The 15,016-nt window shown below is 39.9% G+C and overlaps 1 protein-coding gene across 2 annotated transcripts in view; it reads left to right on the top strand.

Moving 5' to 3' along the window:
• The first annotated feature begins 960 nt into the window (after positions 1–960).
• Positions 961–15,016, top strand: part of si:dkey-30c15.10 (uncharacterized protein LOC559353 homolog) — a 37,737-nt gene continuing 23,681 nt past the window's right edge. Inside the window, exons 1-8 of one of the 2 annotated variants that reach the window (XM_034177155.1) lie at positions 961–1,071; positions 1,149–1,313; positions 3,233–3,328; positions 6,590–6,774; positions 7,629–7,721; positions 9,120–9,204; positions 12,020–12,342; positions 12,482–12,558. In XM_034177155.1, the coding sequence (XP_034033046.1) occupies positions 978–1,071; positions 1,149–1,313; positions 3,233–3,328; positions 6,590–6,774; positions 7,629–7,721; positions 9,120–9,204; positions 12,020–12,342; positions 12,482–12,558 (1,118 nt within the window). In that variant the 5' untranslated portion in view covers positions 961–977. Of the gene's footprint in view, positions 1,072–1,148; positions 1,314–3,232; positions 3,329–6,589; positions 6,775–7,628; positions 7,722–9,116; positions 9,205–12,019; positions 12,343–12,481; positions 12,559–15,016 lie in introns of both variants that reach the window. The other variant, XM_034177153.1, reaches the window with a different exon arrangement.

Below are 15,016 nucleotides of genomic sequence, written 5' to 3'. Positions count from 1 at the left end.
TTGAAAAAACATTAGTACAAACTAGCAAAGGGTGCTAAAATCACCATTATTGAGCCATTTCTGAGCACAGGCTTAATCCAGAGTGTGTGGTACTCTGGTTACTATGTTGCTTAACCGAGGCATGGGGAGTTGCATGTATATTTTTCTAAATTTAAAATTCTACATTGAGGTTGTGCTTAAGAGGCAGTGAGATATTTTTCTTTATGTAGTACAGGTGTGAAGTGGAGGAGTAAGGTATGATATGCATGTTTGAAATGGTGCCTATTCAACAATATTTCAGAATTTGGTAGTCAGAATGCAGCCACTGTAATTTAAAGTCAGTGGTGTATTTACAAAAACCTGACTGTAATAATCCTGAGCACATTTTTTACCTCTATGGCAATATTGTGCTTGTACAAAAATACAAAAAGGACAAAGGTTATTGCTGTGATCTGCTACTGGCTGTAACTTCATGAATCATTTATGACCTTTGTACTTTATGTGTGGGTGAGCTAATTTACAATGCAGTCCTGCAACTGCTTCTTTCATATTTCTATGTTTGTCATTAGTAATGCTGTGTGATTTGAATTCTTTTGTCTTTGAAATTGATCTGTTTTTGAGTTTAGATATGGTCCCCATGCATTGCAGAATCACCTAACAAAAAGAACTTAAAACTGAAGAACAAGCTGACTTTAGGGGACTTCATAACGATTTGAAACGCTAAAGAACTTGTTCATCTGTATACTTACTGCTGCTTATGTCTTTATTGGATACTGTATTTTTTTATTTTGTGTTATGATTCTTGGCTTTTTTTTTTTCTTTTATTTTTTCGTTTTAAATCGCTATGCCATTTCTTTAAGTTAAAGGTTATAAGTTACACCCCACTGAATTCAGCATTACTTGTCTGTTTATTAAATACATTCTAATAAATATCCAGTATTAAGTAATATTGTGTTTTGTTTTGTTTTTTTTTGTTTGTTTGTTTTTTACAGCTCAGAATGGACGCTGTAGAGGAAAATGTTGGAAACAAAAACTTGAAACGACACAGAGCTCCTCTGTCTGATTCTGAAGACAATGTCCTCACACAGTCAGGTTTGTGGTGATTAATGTGCATCTTCATGGATTTATCTGCATGTGACTTATCTCTCTCCTTTTTGATTCTGCGTCAGATATGAATGATGGCCAGAAACGTCGTTGTCTAGAGCAAGCTGGCAGAGAGAACTGTAGTCCCAAATCATCATCTGGATCTCGAACTGACCTAGAGACTAAGCCCGACACACCCATTGTTCCTTCAGTCTGGTCTCGAGTTCGGCAGCTCACTCAGAGACGAGATGGTAAAAGCTTTACTGTTGAACCATGAATGTAATGCAATCATCTAGACATAGTCACTTAAGATTGATATTGCTGCTGATCTCCAAAATATAATTTGATTCTGGGAAATATGGATTGATAAATATTATTGCAAATTTTGTGTGTGTGTGTGTGTGGCACACAAACATATACACTATGTTGGGTATGATGGTGCTTTTTGGCTTAATTACATTTTTCTGTGGATAGTCGGCTTTTACAACCTCAATTCCAGTGAAGTTGGGACGTTGTGTGAAGTGTAAATAAAAACGAATACAATGATTTGCAAATCCTCTTCAACCTATATGCAATTGAATAGACCACAAAGACAATATATTAATGTTCAAACTGATAGACTTTTTTTTGTTTTTGTGCAAATATTTACTCCTTTTTGAAATGGATGCCTGCAACACCTTTCAAAAAAGTTGAGACAAAAGACTGGGAAAGTTGATGAATGCTCAAAGAACACCAGTTTGGAACATTCCACAGGTGAACAGGTTGATTGGAAACAGGTGAGTGTCATGATTGGGTATAAAAGGAGCATCCCCAAAAGGCTCAGCCGTTCACAAGCAAAGATGGAGCAAGGATCACCACTTTGTGAACAACTGCGTGAAAATATAGCAATCTTCAATTGCAAGGAATTTAGGGATTCCATCATCTACAGTCCATCATATAATCAGACGTTTCAGAGAATCTGGAGAACTTTCTACACATAAGCGGCAAGGCTGAAAACCAACATTGAATGCCCGTGACCTTGATCCTCAGGCGGCACTGCATTAAAAACCAGCATCATTGTGTAAAGGATCTTATCACACAGGTTCAGGAACACTTGAGAAAAACATTGTTAGTTAACACAGTTCGTCGCTACATCTACAAGTGCAAGTTAAAACTCTACCATACAAAGCGAAAGCCGTACATCAACTACATCCAGAAACACCGCCACCTTCTCTGGGCTCGAGCTCATTTGAAATGGACAGACACAAAGTGGAAAAGTGTGCTGTGGTCTGATGTGTCCACGTTTCAGATTGTTTTCGGAAATCATGGACGTTGTGCCCTCTGGACAATTTCGGAAAAAGACCATCCAGATTGTTACCAGCGCAAAGTTCAAAAGCCAGCATCTGTGATGGTATGGGGGTGTGTTAGTGCCCATGGCATGGGTAACTTACACATCTGTGATGGCACCGTCAGTGCTGAAAGGTGCATCCAGGTTTTGGAGCAACACATGCTGCCATCCAAGTAACGTCTTTTTCAGGGACGTCCCTGCTTCTTTCAGCAAGACAATACCAAGCCACATTCTGCACATGTTACAACAGCGTGGCTTTGTCGTAAAAGAGTGCGGGTACTAGACTGGCCAGCCTGCAGTCCAGACCTGTCACCCATTGAAAATGTGTGGCACATTATGAAGCGCAAAATACAACAGAGATCCCGAACTGTTGAACAACTGAAGTCGTACATCAAGCAAGAATGGGAAAGAATTCCACCTACAAAGCTTCAACAATTAGTGTCCTCAGTTCCCAAACGCTTATTGAGTGTTGTTAGAAGGAAAGGTGATGTAACACAGTGGTAAACATACCACTGTCCCAGCTTTTTTGAAATGTGTTGGAGGCATCCATTTAAAAATGACCAAATATTTGCACAAAAACTAAGTCTATCAGTTTGAACATTAAATATCTTGTCTTTGTGGTGTATTCAATTGAATATAGGTTAAAGAGGATTTGGAAATCATTGTATTCTGTTTTTATTTACATTTTACACAACTTCCCAACTAAATTGGAATTGGGGTTGTAAACTGGATTGTGTGCGTGCACGATAAGTGCAGTTAATGTGTTGGGTAGTACGTGTTAAGGCTGTGCAGCTCTTACAGAGACACTGTATTGTGTAACAGACTGTTGATGTTTTATTTCAGGAGGATCTCCTCTGGCACAACGGTGTATGTCAGATCCAGGGTCTGATAGCCCATCATTGGTCAGCCACAACAAAGGCTTCAGGGAGAATCTTCTTGGTAAGGGCGTATACAAAGGCACATTGAAAATAATCTTGGAATGAAGGTCACACTGGCTTTACATTTGCCTTTTTATGAGAAAATGTTTGGAAAACAGTGACACAAAATCAGTCTTGCTTGTTCACTGCAGTGTAGTGGTCAAGGTTAAAGAAAAATGTGGGGATTTTATGTAAATGTATGCAAACATTCCTGATAGAGCAAAATTATCAGAACAAATGAATCTGCAGCATCTTGAACCCTTCAGGATGACTCTTTCTCCTGAAGGGTTTACTGCTTACGAATATTATACTTTTCCCGTTAGCATGGACATTGTCTTCACTACAGATCAAACAGTGCTGTGTAGAAAAAATTTCTAGAATGGGTAAAATGTGGAAGAAAAGGGGTAATTTAATGTCCTTCATTAACACAACATTTTTAATTCTCATTTGATTTTCAGTTTCTACATACTGTAGCATGTAGCCACAATAACTGTCAATGTCCAAGTATTTGTGGACTGTTTTACACAGGAATAAAAGTATGGAATTTGACTTGCATAATTTCCAGGTCTGGATAAGTATGGAAAAAAGAAAGTATAGAGAAACTGAGTTTTCAGACTTAGGTTTGTGGGAAAATATTCCAAAAGATTCTCCTGCTGTCTCAGGCTTCTGTGGAAAGAGGGTTCTCTGTTAAGAAGGTTGCTGTTACAAACATTGAGACAGTCTTGATTATCCACAGGAGATCACCTGCACCACTGTGGGTGGGGTAGCTAATGTAGGGATGACCAAAGACCTGCTACAGCCTGCTGGCTCTGCAAGACATATGCCATGTCTAGCTCAAGGACAGGGCAACACAAAGTAAAGTAGTACAGGATGAAATGGAGACCCTTGATTCTTTAAATTTTCAAAATGGATTCCTTTTTATGTATGGTTATTAAGTGTCACTTCATCTTTTGTTCTTGTCTTGCATTTATTCTTGTCTTGTACACCCATCAAAAGAGAGAAATTATAGCTTAGCCTGTTGCACACCCTTTAAACTAAACATGGCCTTCAACCTGGAAAACTGCAGAGCATTTTTAGAGTGAGCCTGCCCCAGGCCTTTCACATCCATACCCCTCTTACTCCAGTTTTTTTATTTAAGCCACATTACCTAGCTACAATATTTTGGCAGTTATTTGGCAACATAACAGCACACATTTAAATTATAAACATGCAGCTGTGTGTACTCAGAGCAGGTTGCTCAGTTGGTAAGGAGCTGGCCTGTCAATATGTAGACCTGGGTTCGAATCCTACTCATGCTACCTATATGTCCTTGGACGAGACAATCTGAATTGTCTCAGTCCAACAGCTGTAAATGGATTCCAGTTTTGGCCAGGTATGTAACCTACGTCAGACTGGCATCTTGTCCAGTTGGAATTGCAGACTCATAACCTTCTCATGTTACATAATCTAGATATACACTGAACAAGCATAAATGCAACATTTTTGTTTTTGCTCCCTTTTTCTTGAGCTGAACTCAAAAGATTTCAAACATTTTCTGTATAAACAAAAGACCTATTCCTCAAATACTGTTCACAAATATGTCTAAATCTGTGTTAGTGTGCACTTCCTCTTTGCCGAGACAATCCATCCCACATCACAGGTGTGGCATATCAAGATACCAATTAGACAGTATGATTATTGCACAGGCGTGCCTTAGGCTGGCCACAATAAAAGGTCACTCTGAAATGTGCAGGTTTGCTTTATTGGTGGTGGGTGTCAAAAAAAGTCAGTATCTGGTGTGACCACCATTTGCCTCATTCAGTGCAACATATCTCCTTTGCATAGAGTTGATCAGGTTGTTGATTGTGGCCTGTGGAATGTTGGTCCACTCCTCTTCAATGACTGGCGAAGTTGCTGGATATTGGCAGAAACTGGAACATGCTGTATTATATGCAGATCCAGAGCATTCCAAACATGCTCAGTGGGTCACATGTCCCATGAGTATGCTGGCAATGCAAGAACTGGGATGTTTTCAGCTTCCAGGAATTGTGTACAGATCATTGCAATATGGGGCAGTGCATTATCATGCTGCAACATGAGGTGTTGGTCGTGAATGAATGGCACAGTGATGGGCCTCAGGTCCTCGTCACGGTATCTCTGTGCATTCAGAATGCCAACAATAAAATGTGTTGGTTGTCCATAACATACACCTGCCTATACCATGACCCCACTGCCACCATGGGCCACTCGATCCACAACGCTGACATTGGCAAACTACTCACCCACATGATGCCACACACGCTGTCTGCCATCTGTCCTGAACAGTGAAAACAGATTAATACGTGAAGAAAACACCACTCCAATGTGCCAGACTCCATCAAATGTGAGTATTTGCCCATTCAAGTCAGTTACGACAACAAACTGCAGTCAGGTTGAGACCCCAGCGAGGACGATGAGCTTCCCTGAGATGGTTTCTGACAATTTGTGCAGAAATTCTTTGGCCCTGCAGCTGTCCGGGTGGCTGGTCTCAGACGATCTTAGAGATGAACATGCTGGATGTGGAGGTCCTGGGCTGGTGTGGTTACACGTGGTCTGCGGTTGTGAGGCTGGTTGGATGTATTGGCAAATTCTCTAAAACGCTTTTGGAGACGGCTTGTGGTAGAGAAATGAACATTTCATTCACAGGCAACAGCTCTGGTGGACATTCCTACAGTCAGTATACCAATTACACGCTCCCTCAAAACTTGCAACATCTGTGGCTTTGTGCTGTGTGATAAAACCGAACATTTCAGAGTGGCCTTTTATTGTGGCCAGCCTAAGGCACACCTGTGCAATAATCATGCTGTCTAATCAGCATCTTGATATGCCACACCTGTGAGGTGGGATGGATTATCTCAGCAAACAAGTGCTCACTAACACAGGTTTAGACAGATTTGTGAACAATGTTTGAGAGAAATAGGTGTTCAGTGTAAGTGTTGGCATTAACGGGTCTCAGGATCTATATAGGACTTACTGCGTCTATTTGTAAATGTCAAATGTGGCTTGAAAAATCTACTTCGAGAACTGTTTGAGTATGGATGACGACGACACCCCCCCCACCAATGGAAACTGTCTTGATGCTTGGTGTATTATCATATGGATTTAAGGAATCTGAAATTCTATCTTGACTTGTAAATATCAGTTTGTAACTATATCAGCAGTTACTGACAAATATCTTTGATTTGTACAATAAAGCATGAATGTGACTTTGTGATATAAATTGTCATGTTTCAAATTTTGTCATTTTGCATGCTTTCAACTGTAGGTGAGAATGAATTTCATCAGCGACTGGAGCGGTTTAAAGGGCCACTATTCCAGAGTTGTCCCTCCCCTACACCAAGTCCTACTAGCTCCAGCTCTCGTACATTATCCAACTTTGTTTTGGACATTCAGCAGAAACTCCAGGGCAGTGCAACACCCAGCTCTAAGCAGGCGTCCCGCATTCGCCAGGTTGGTTTTATGGCTTCTAAACTGCTGGGTGCATCATTATATTTGTATGTCGAAATCTTATCCAATTGTGCTTAAGAGCAGCAAGAAATGGGGGGGAAAAGTACAGAAGCTTGGATTCTGAGGGCAAGCATTAGGAAACACTGATCCAGTGTTAAAAACTACAGGTCTAGCCCAGTTTAAGTGGCTGTCAAGTTTCAGTCCAAATGCAGTTTATTTGTGTTATTTACTTTCAGCAACACTGAATCATGAAACACATTCTCACTCTATTCACTTTGATATTGTACAGGGTGAAATTCCCACTGACTGGTATGGGATTAGTGGAGTCAGCCAGTGGATCTGTCTGCAAAATTTCAGTTAAAAAAAACTGCTGCACATTCTGCCCTGAAATTTTCGGTTCTGATAGCTACAGGTGTGGACCAGTGTACATCCTCTTTGGGCCATATTACCATCTTTAACATTCACAATAACCATAACATGAAACAAACACAGGCATATCAAGTTGTTTGTGAAGCTTTGTTCCTAAATGCATCGTCCTAGTGGCCATAAAGGTCACTGTTGCCTTATATAAATGTGGTTGGAAATCGGGCTTGTAGCAAGCTTTGATAAAATTAAAATCTGATATCTGAAATCTGACATTATTGTTAACGAAGACTGTTGGAGGTGTGAGAGAAGCATGTTCTTTTACTTTAAAATAGTGCATTTGAACAGATTTTTATGTGGTACTGTTAGTTTGTGCTCAAGTTCCAATAACAAGATTGTGTAAATTTTACAGTGGAGGTTTTTGTTTGTGTGTGGGTTTTTTGTTTTGTTTTGTTTTTTTGTCTTGTCAAACATTGTTTGTCCACACCAATCAGGAACGGGAACAGGAACTGAGCCAATTGCATCTACAACCAATCAGTGAGAATGCCTGGCTGAAAAGGCGGAGCTCAGATTCCTCCTTACTTCAGGTGGGTTTGTGATTTTTTTGTCTCTGGTGTTTGCCCACCACTTGATACCAGAACTCTTTCATTGCACCTTGGTGTTAACTCTAAAAATTGCTGGAACTTCACTCGGGGGTGAAGTGCATTTCTTGCTAAAGGTATTCCTTCGTCTGGTGCTTTGATGATGATGATGGTGGTGGAGAGTGCTGTCTGCAACATTTGTTGAAAAATATCCCAGTTATGTTGGTATGAAATGCGAATCCCACAGCATGATTCACATCATTTACATACTCATCAAACCAATCAGTGATGCACACACACATACACCCTATGAATGCCATTATTGCCATCCTGGAAGAGACCACTCATCAGAAAATAAAGGTGGCCATTCAGGGCAACTTCCTTCTAAACAAACCATCCAACTACAATGTTTCCCACAGCATAACAGATCCTCTCACTGTAGGGGTCAAAGAGTAGGGTTTGCTTTAAATTTCTCACTTTTTTGTTTATTATGTTGACTTATTTTGATTTGACCAGATTGATCAATATAGATTCCAGCGGTTTACAACCGTTAGTATTTTTATGACTGGTTGAAAGATTAAAATATTTGAACGCCACCGTTAATGGTCACACCTCTTCACGTGTGTTTGCCTTTGTGCAGTTCTTGTAATTGTAGCAGGTCATGATACTTTGTTTTCATTCGTTTTAAGACTTTTGTTGCAAAGAATATTTCACATCTCTATAGTTACAAGTGTGTAAATGTTAGCAGGAACGGAGCCTTTCTCGACCTTCCTCTCCCTCCTCCTGCATGTTTACATCTAGAAGGAGAGCCTGGCCACCTACAGAGCCCTGGGATGTGAGTCTGTGGCCAAATAACTACAATCTCTGGTCACTCTGTGTTATGTTGTAGGATTCACAAAGGGGGTCATATTGTGCAAAATCCACAGTTAATTGCATTCAGGGGTTTCATGTTAAACATCCAGGCATCTGCACATCTATAGAAGAAACACCCCTCCTTGAAACAAAATTTAGGGTTGGAGCATTATTATTTAACAATCTCATATGTTTTAAATATGTTAACTTGTTAAAGTTGTGTAATATGACCCCTTTTTTAAGGAGTTCACATGTGGGGGTGTTGATGCACAATTATTTACCATTTTAGCTGTGCAGCACTGTTCAGTAGGTCACTATTTTTATCTGCTTTACTGGCTGCTCGAGGTGTCTCCAGCTGATTTTCAGATACGGTGTCTGGGCCATTCAGGAGTCCCTGTGAGCCAGTTCGGTGGACGTGTGTGATACCTGAATACTTATTGTAGAATTAATATGTTGAGTAACTGTACTGCTTTCAGAAAAGCACTCATGTAATCGTAAATTGTTGCATCTGAATTTGTCTGTCTTCTAAAGCAGTTGAATTGTTTTTAGCAGGTAGATGGTGAGGCTGAGACGAAAGATGGGAGCTTTACTGAAATTGCTGCTTCAGGTGTAGAGAAACAGTTGGGAAATGGGACAGGTAAGACTATTGAACAAGCCAACTGTTACTACAGTTGTGAATGACAAGTATTTTGTTGCCGTAGTACGGCTCTATCATACAGTAGGTAAAAGCCATCTTCAATGTTAGAAGTAGGGATGTTCTTAACAGATGGTTTATATCAATACTTATGCAATATACAAATCCAGTTAATGGCTGAAAAGAATCCTCTGGTATCATTAGTACTGTATTTTCTAAAATATATGTCACGCCTGTTAAAAAAATGTATGGGGGGGGGGTATAAAAGTTGTACCAAAGTGTAAGTTGCACCTTTTTTCTATAAGTGGAATTCACTTTGTAACACAGCATTTCCCTGGTTGCAAGTTAAACACCAGACAGGAACTTGGTGTGCTGCAGCTTAATATAAGGAATTTTAAATGACAAAAATGAGCAAGATTAACAAATAAGCATTAGACAGCATATTGGATGTTGTTTGAACAAATATTATCAGATTGACATCGATCGCAGTTTCAGTGTTAAAAGCACCGCAATAAAAAATTACTCTTTTTCAATCACCTCTTTAATGTGGGATTTTTGTGCATTGTTGCTGTACTTTTATTATTGCCACTTTCTCTTTTTTTTTTCATTACCATATTGAAGTATTAGTGCTTTGATTCCTTGGAAGGCCATATGTAAATGGTTATAATTGATGAAGTTTTTTGTATGTGTAAGTTGCAGTAGAGTATGTTGCAGAACCTCCCTAACTAGTACAAAAAAACCCACTTAAATTTCAATGATTTCCTCTCCACCGGCATGCTTAGCAATTTTTATTTAAGTAATTTTTACCTAGATGTAGCTAAATTCTGATGAAGACCCCTTAACTCCTCCTACATCTGTGATTTACTGCAGTGTCTGCTGTTGCTGTTGAGTCCCCTGGCATATTGCCACTAACATTATAGATAAGCATATTGTGCATATTCCACTTAAACTTGCAAAGTAGTCTGTATGTCTTTATGTTTAGGGAATCTTTAAGTTGTAGTAAGGTATGAGACTTAACTTTTTAACAGGCAGTGGATCGTCTGGTGATCATAGAACCTCGGCAGCGGCTGCAGAGCTCAAAAACGCAAAGGAAACACAGCTGCAAAGTGCTTTGGACAAGGCACAACTTCACCAAAGCCAGTGTATCAAAAAGGAGAAGGAACACAAGGCTTTAGTTCTTAAAGAAGAGGAGCCAGTAGAGACCCTCCACCCTGAGATACAGACTGTACTGGAGTCATCTGATATTGAGGGTAATGATCTCTTCAAAGTACCAGTGGGTACAAGTCCGTCAGAGTTACCTCTAGATGAGAAAAAACTTTCAAACGAGTTAAATGACTCTCTGGAGGTTTCTAATTTGCATGAAGATGAAGAGGCTGACGTTTCTTCATATGGAGAAGACATCCTTGAGCCTTCAACAGATGAAGAGTTGAGGTTATGGAGATATCCTCAAGATATTTTGTCCAAAGAGGGAGAGGCTGCTGTCACTGAAGAAATGCACGAACTTGTTTTCCCTGCAGAAGAGCAAAAAAAGTTGGAATCATCTAGACTTGAAAATGAGATAAAAGGCGATGTTTCAGAAATCAGTGCTGTAACATCTAAAGTACAGGAATATGTCAAAGTTCAAACGAGCCAGGACCAGATTGAATCAGAAAGCTGTTTAGATGTCTTAGTGAATAACCAGGAGGCCATTGAGCAGCTCCTGGAGCCCACTTTAAGTGAAGACCAAGAAGATGCCAAGTCCTGTAAAAAATATTGTGAGGGAGCTGAAGAAGTAGTAACACTAGACCTGAATGTTGCTGAAAGAAATCAACAGTTAAAAAAAATGATCCAGGGACTAACTTTTAAAGAAGACATGGATCAAAAGGACAGAACAACCCCATCTGCGAGATCACAACACACTGAACCATTTCACTGTACCCTGACAGAAACGCAGACGGCGTACAATGAGCTCCAAAAAATTACAGATGCAGCACAAGATGAGGCAAAGTGTCAAGTTAAAGAGGCTGACATTGACAGAATTCTCAAAGAGTTCAAAGGTGGACACGAGATTGAGATGAATGAAGTGGAGCAAGAAACAGTTGATGGAAAACGTGGTGTTGAAAATGAAGGCACCCTCAAAGGTGATGGAGGAGATAGCCTGAAAAAAGTTACATTTGTCGTGGAGCCAGAGGTGATCAGTGGCTGTTCTCTCTCTGAGACAAATACTTCTACAGAATCTAAGGAGGAGATAAGTATGTCATGTGAGGACAGTGGTATGACATGCATGAGCACCAGGGCTGCTTCAGGACATCTTAGGAAATGTGGGACAAATGGGTTAAAGTTTACTTCATCTGAAAGAAGTAACATGCAGCTTTTTGTAAACCATATTCACAGGGCTGACATTAAATTCACATTTTTGGTGTTGTTTAAAACACTGGGTGACAGAGGCTCAGCTTTTCCTTCACGCGGAGTTGGTAAAGTTCCCCTCCAATTCTCAATCGAGGGGCACACTGTCACCCCAACAATACAAGTCCTCTCTGAAATGAAATGGTTGGTGACACAAAATGAGGCATTCATGTCTGGCCATATTAGTCACACTTGACCTTTTGATTCCTGTTGCGTCCGTGTGAAGTGAAAAGCAGTAAAGAGTGATGCCACAAATATGCATGAAGGTATCACTTGTGATTAATGGGAACTATGATGAGTTGTTTGTTTGTTTGTTTGTTTTTAACCTCACAGTTTTACTTGTGTGAATAAAAGTGACAATCCGTTTTATGAATTTAGACCTTATTTGGTTCAACATTTGGCGTGCTTCATCCTTTGGTATTTCCTTCCATAGATGATCAACTGGACTCTCACAATGAGCCTAACACAGCTGAAGTAATTGACCAGATGTTTGAAGAAGTGCTGGAGTATGCTGAAAAGATGAAAGAAGAGGAGGATGAAGATCATGTTGAGGACCATGATAGTGGTATTCACTCTTGCTCTGCAGATAAGGATGATATGGAGCCGGAGAAGGACAAAAGTATGGAAAAGGAAGACACCAAAGAAGAGGGTGGTGATGACAAGAAGCTTGAAAGTAATGATGAAATCCTTACCTTCCCTCCGTTTGGCATCCTGTCTCCTCTCAGCAAGTCTGTAGAAGCTGTGGTCACCCCAATGGTGAGTTGTGGCTTAAATCTTTTCTGGTAAGAGTGGTAAGTCTTAAAACTTGGAAAAACATTTTAATCTTAATAAAGGCAGAGTTCTGCTATTGTTTCACTAAGATTGTGCATATTGCAACCTTCTTCCCGCACTACAGAGACTTGCAGCCAGCCAGCAGTCAGTCACTCCAGAAGAAACTGTAACCCCTCCTCCCGAATCCGCTCCTCTGTACAGGTAATTACAGCCACAACCTCTGATTCCTACACAGTCTGATTGAAGTGAACCCTGGTCGTCTGCTGTTTCATCTCCTGGTGTAAATCGAGTAACCATCAGTCACTATGTATGTGCGTTAGATCAGTGTTCTGCCCAGACAGGAGTAAGTGCTTGCAAGTGCAAGCAGTGGTGCCCTCTGAGTGAGGGGGGTCCAGTGGCATCTCCCTCCCCTGACATCTTTGCATTTTTTGATGTAAAATGGCGCATTATAAGGCTATTCCTACAACAGGAAAAAAAAATTATATATATATAACCCACCCAAGGAGGTAGGTGTGTGTGTGTGTGTGTGTGTGTGTGTGTGTGTGTGTGTGTGTGTGTGTGTGTGTGTGTGTGTGTGTGTGTGTGTGTGTGTGTGTGTGTGTGTGTGTGTGTGTGTGTGTGTGTGTGTGTCCCCCTCTCATTCCTCCCTTCTCAGGGGAGGGGGGTGAGTGTATGTGTTCCTCAAGCTTGGGTTCATATGAGTATCTTAGCTGTTCCTGGGACTGCACTCTTCTGGTAGGCTGATAAATGGATCAGAGAAGTCTGCACATTTACAGCATGAAGTTGGTAAAATAAGAAAATGTACAGCTTACCTTTGATTTGGAGGTGATGATTGTAGAAAGAAAAGCTTGTTGAGTGTCAAATTAGTCCATAATAAAGCATAATCCAGAGACAGAGAACTTTAAAACTGTCACGCACATCATTGCATGACACGGAGTTACAGAGCTGCAGCTGCATAAATCAGGCTTTGACCTCTTCTAAGCCTGTATATCCTATTGATGGGAAATTTCCTTTTTATTTGTGAGATACTGACGAGCCAAAATGTGGCAGGTGGTAGGGGGTTAAATTAATTAAATAAATCATCATAAATTATAAATTTGATGGCTTAATTATTTTTATATTTATTTTGATAGTATCCATGCCTGGATGTGTTGTTGTATGTGGTTAAATGTTTTTAAAAAAATGTTAAACATTAAATGTCCATTCAGTAGTTCAGTGCAGTTGAACCCAAAATGGTGCCAAGTTCTGGGTTGACGCAACTCTCCAATCAAGGCACTCTACTCACTAATCCTCAACTCCTTCCTTGTGTTGCTTATAGAGCCTCAGGGTGCTGGACTTTGGGTGGAAACCTCTGTGCATTGTGAGGAGTTTTTGTGTCTTAACATCAGTGGCATCTGTCTCCTCCTATGGTCAACTTATTATCCCAGCTGGTTATCTGATGATGGTAGGGTGTATGGCAAAATGTGGTGGTTTTAGCATAGAAGTAGAGAGACTGGAATGCCAACTCAAGATCTCATTCCATTGAGTTCTGTTTGTGAGCTTGCGACCCGGAGATTTCATCCCCTCAGCCACAAGAGTTGGGGTAATTTACTTCCGGTCGTAAGCCAGCAATAACACCAGTGTGCTTTTAAAGCACAGTTTCTGCATGTTTTCTTCCGTTTTGTGCCGTGGCTTCAGCAAGTTATCTCCTTTAAGTATGTTCAAAGTGTAGCTTAAATGAAGTTCTTGTTAACTTTAAATTGTATTCCTGGCAAAACTTGCTAATATTATTGATAAGCGCATGCAGGCTGTCAGCAAGTGTGGTGGAAAATCACGGTCAATAATCATTAATTATTCATAAAACGTGTAAAAAAAAAAAAAAAAAAAATACAATAAAAGCACACATTTGTCATTTAAAAAGAATCATAGTAAAACTCATAAAAATAACTGTATAAAACTCATAAATGGCACAATAAAAGTCATCAAACACCATAAAATAATAATAGTATTCCTTTGAAGTAATAACACTTAGAGTATTTACCACATGATGAGGGAGGGTGTTCCACAAAGTTACAACTAAATTTAAAATATTTTCTTGAGTCATACAGTTGTATGTAAAGGTTTTGGGCACCCCTGATGATTTCCATGATTTTCCTTTTTAAATCATTGGTTGTTTAGATCAGCAATTTCAGTTAAATATATCATATAGCAGACAAACACTGTGATATTTGAGAAATGAAATGAAGTTGATAGGATTTACAGAAAGTGTGCAATAATTTAAACAAAATTAGGTAGGTGCATAAATTTGGGCACCTCGACAGAAAAAATTCAAGATTTAGTAGATCCTCCTTTTACAGAAATAACAGCCAATGAGAGTCTGGATTCTAGTTTAAGGTATTTTGGACCATTCTTCTTTACAAAACATCTCAGGTTTGTTGGTTTCCAAGCATGGACAGCCTGCTTAAAATCACACCACAGATTTTCAATAATATTCAGGTCTGGGGACTGAGATGACCATTCGAGAACGTTGTACTTGTGCTTCTGCATGAAAGCCTCAGTAGATTTTGAGCAGTGTTTAGGGTCGTTGTCTTGTTGAAAGATCCAGGGCACAACTTCAACTTTGTCACTGATTCATGAACATTGTTCTCAAGAATCTGCTGATATTGACTGGAATCCATGT

This window comes from Thalassophryne amazonica, chromosome 8, assembly GCF_902500255.1.
Source record: "Thalassophryne amazonica chromosome 8, fThaAma1.1, whole genome shotgun sequence".
Classification (NCBI taxonomy): domain Eukaryota; kingdom Metazoa; phylum Chordata; class Actinopteri; order Batrachoidiformes; family Batrachoididae; genus Thalassophryne; species Thalassophryne amazonica.
Note: the sequence above shows the minus strand (reverse complement) of the source record. Positions and strands in the feature narration are given on the sequence as shown.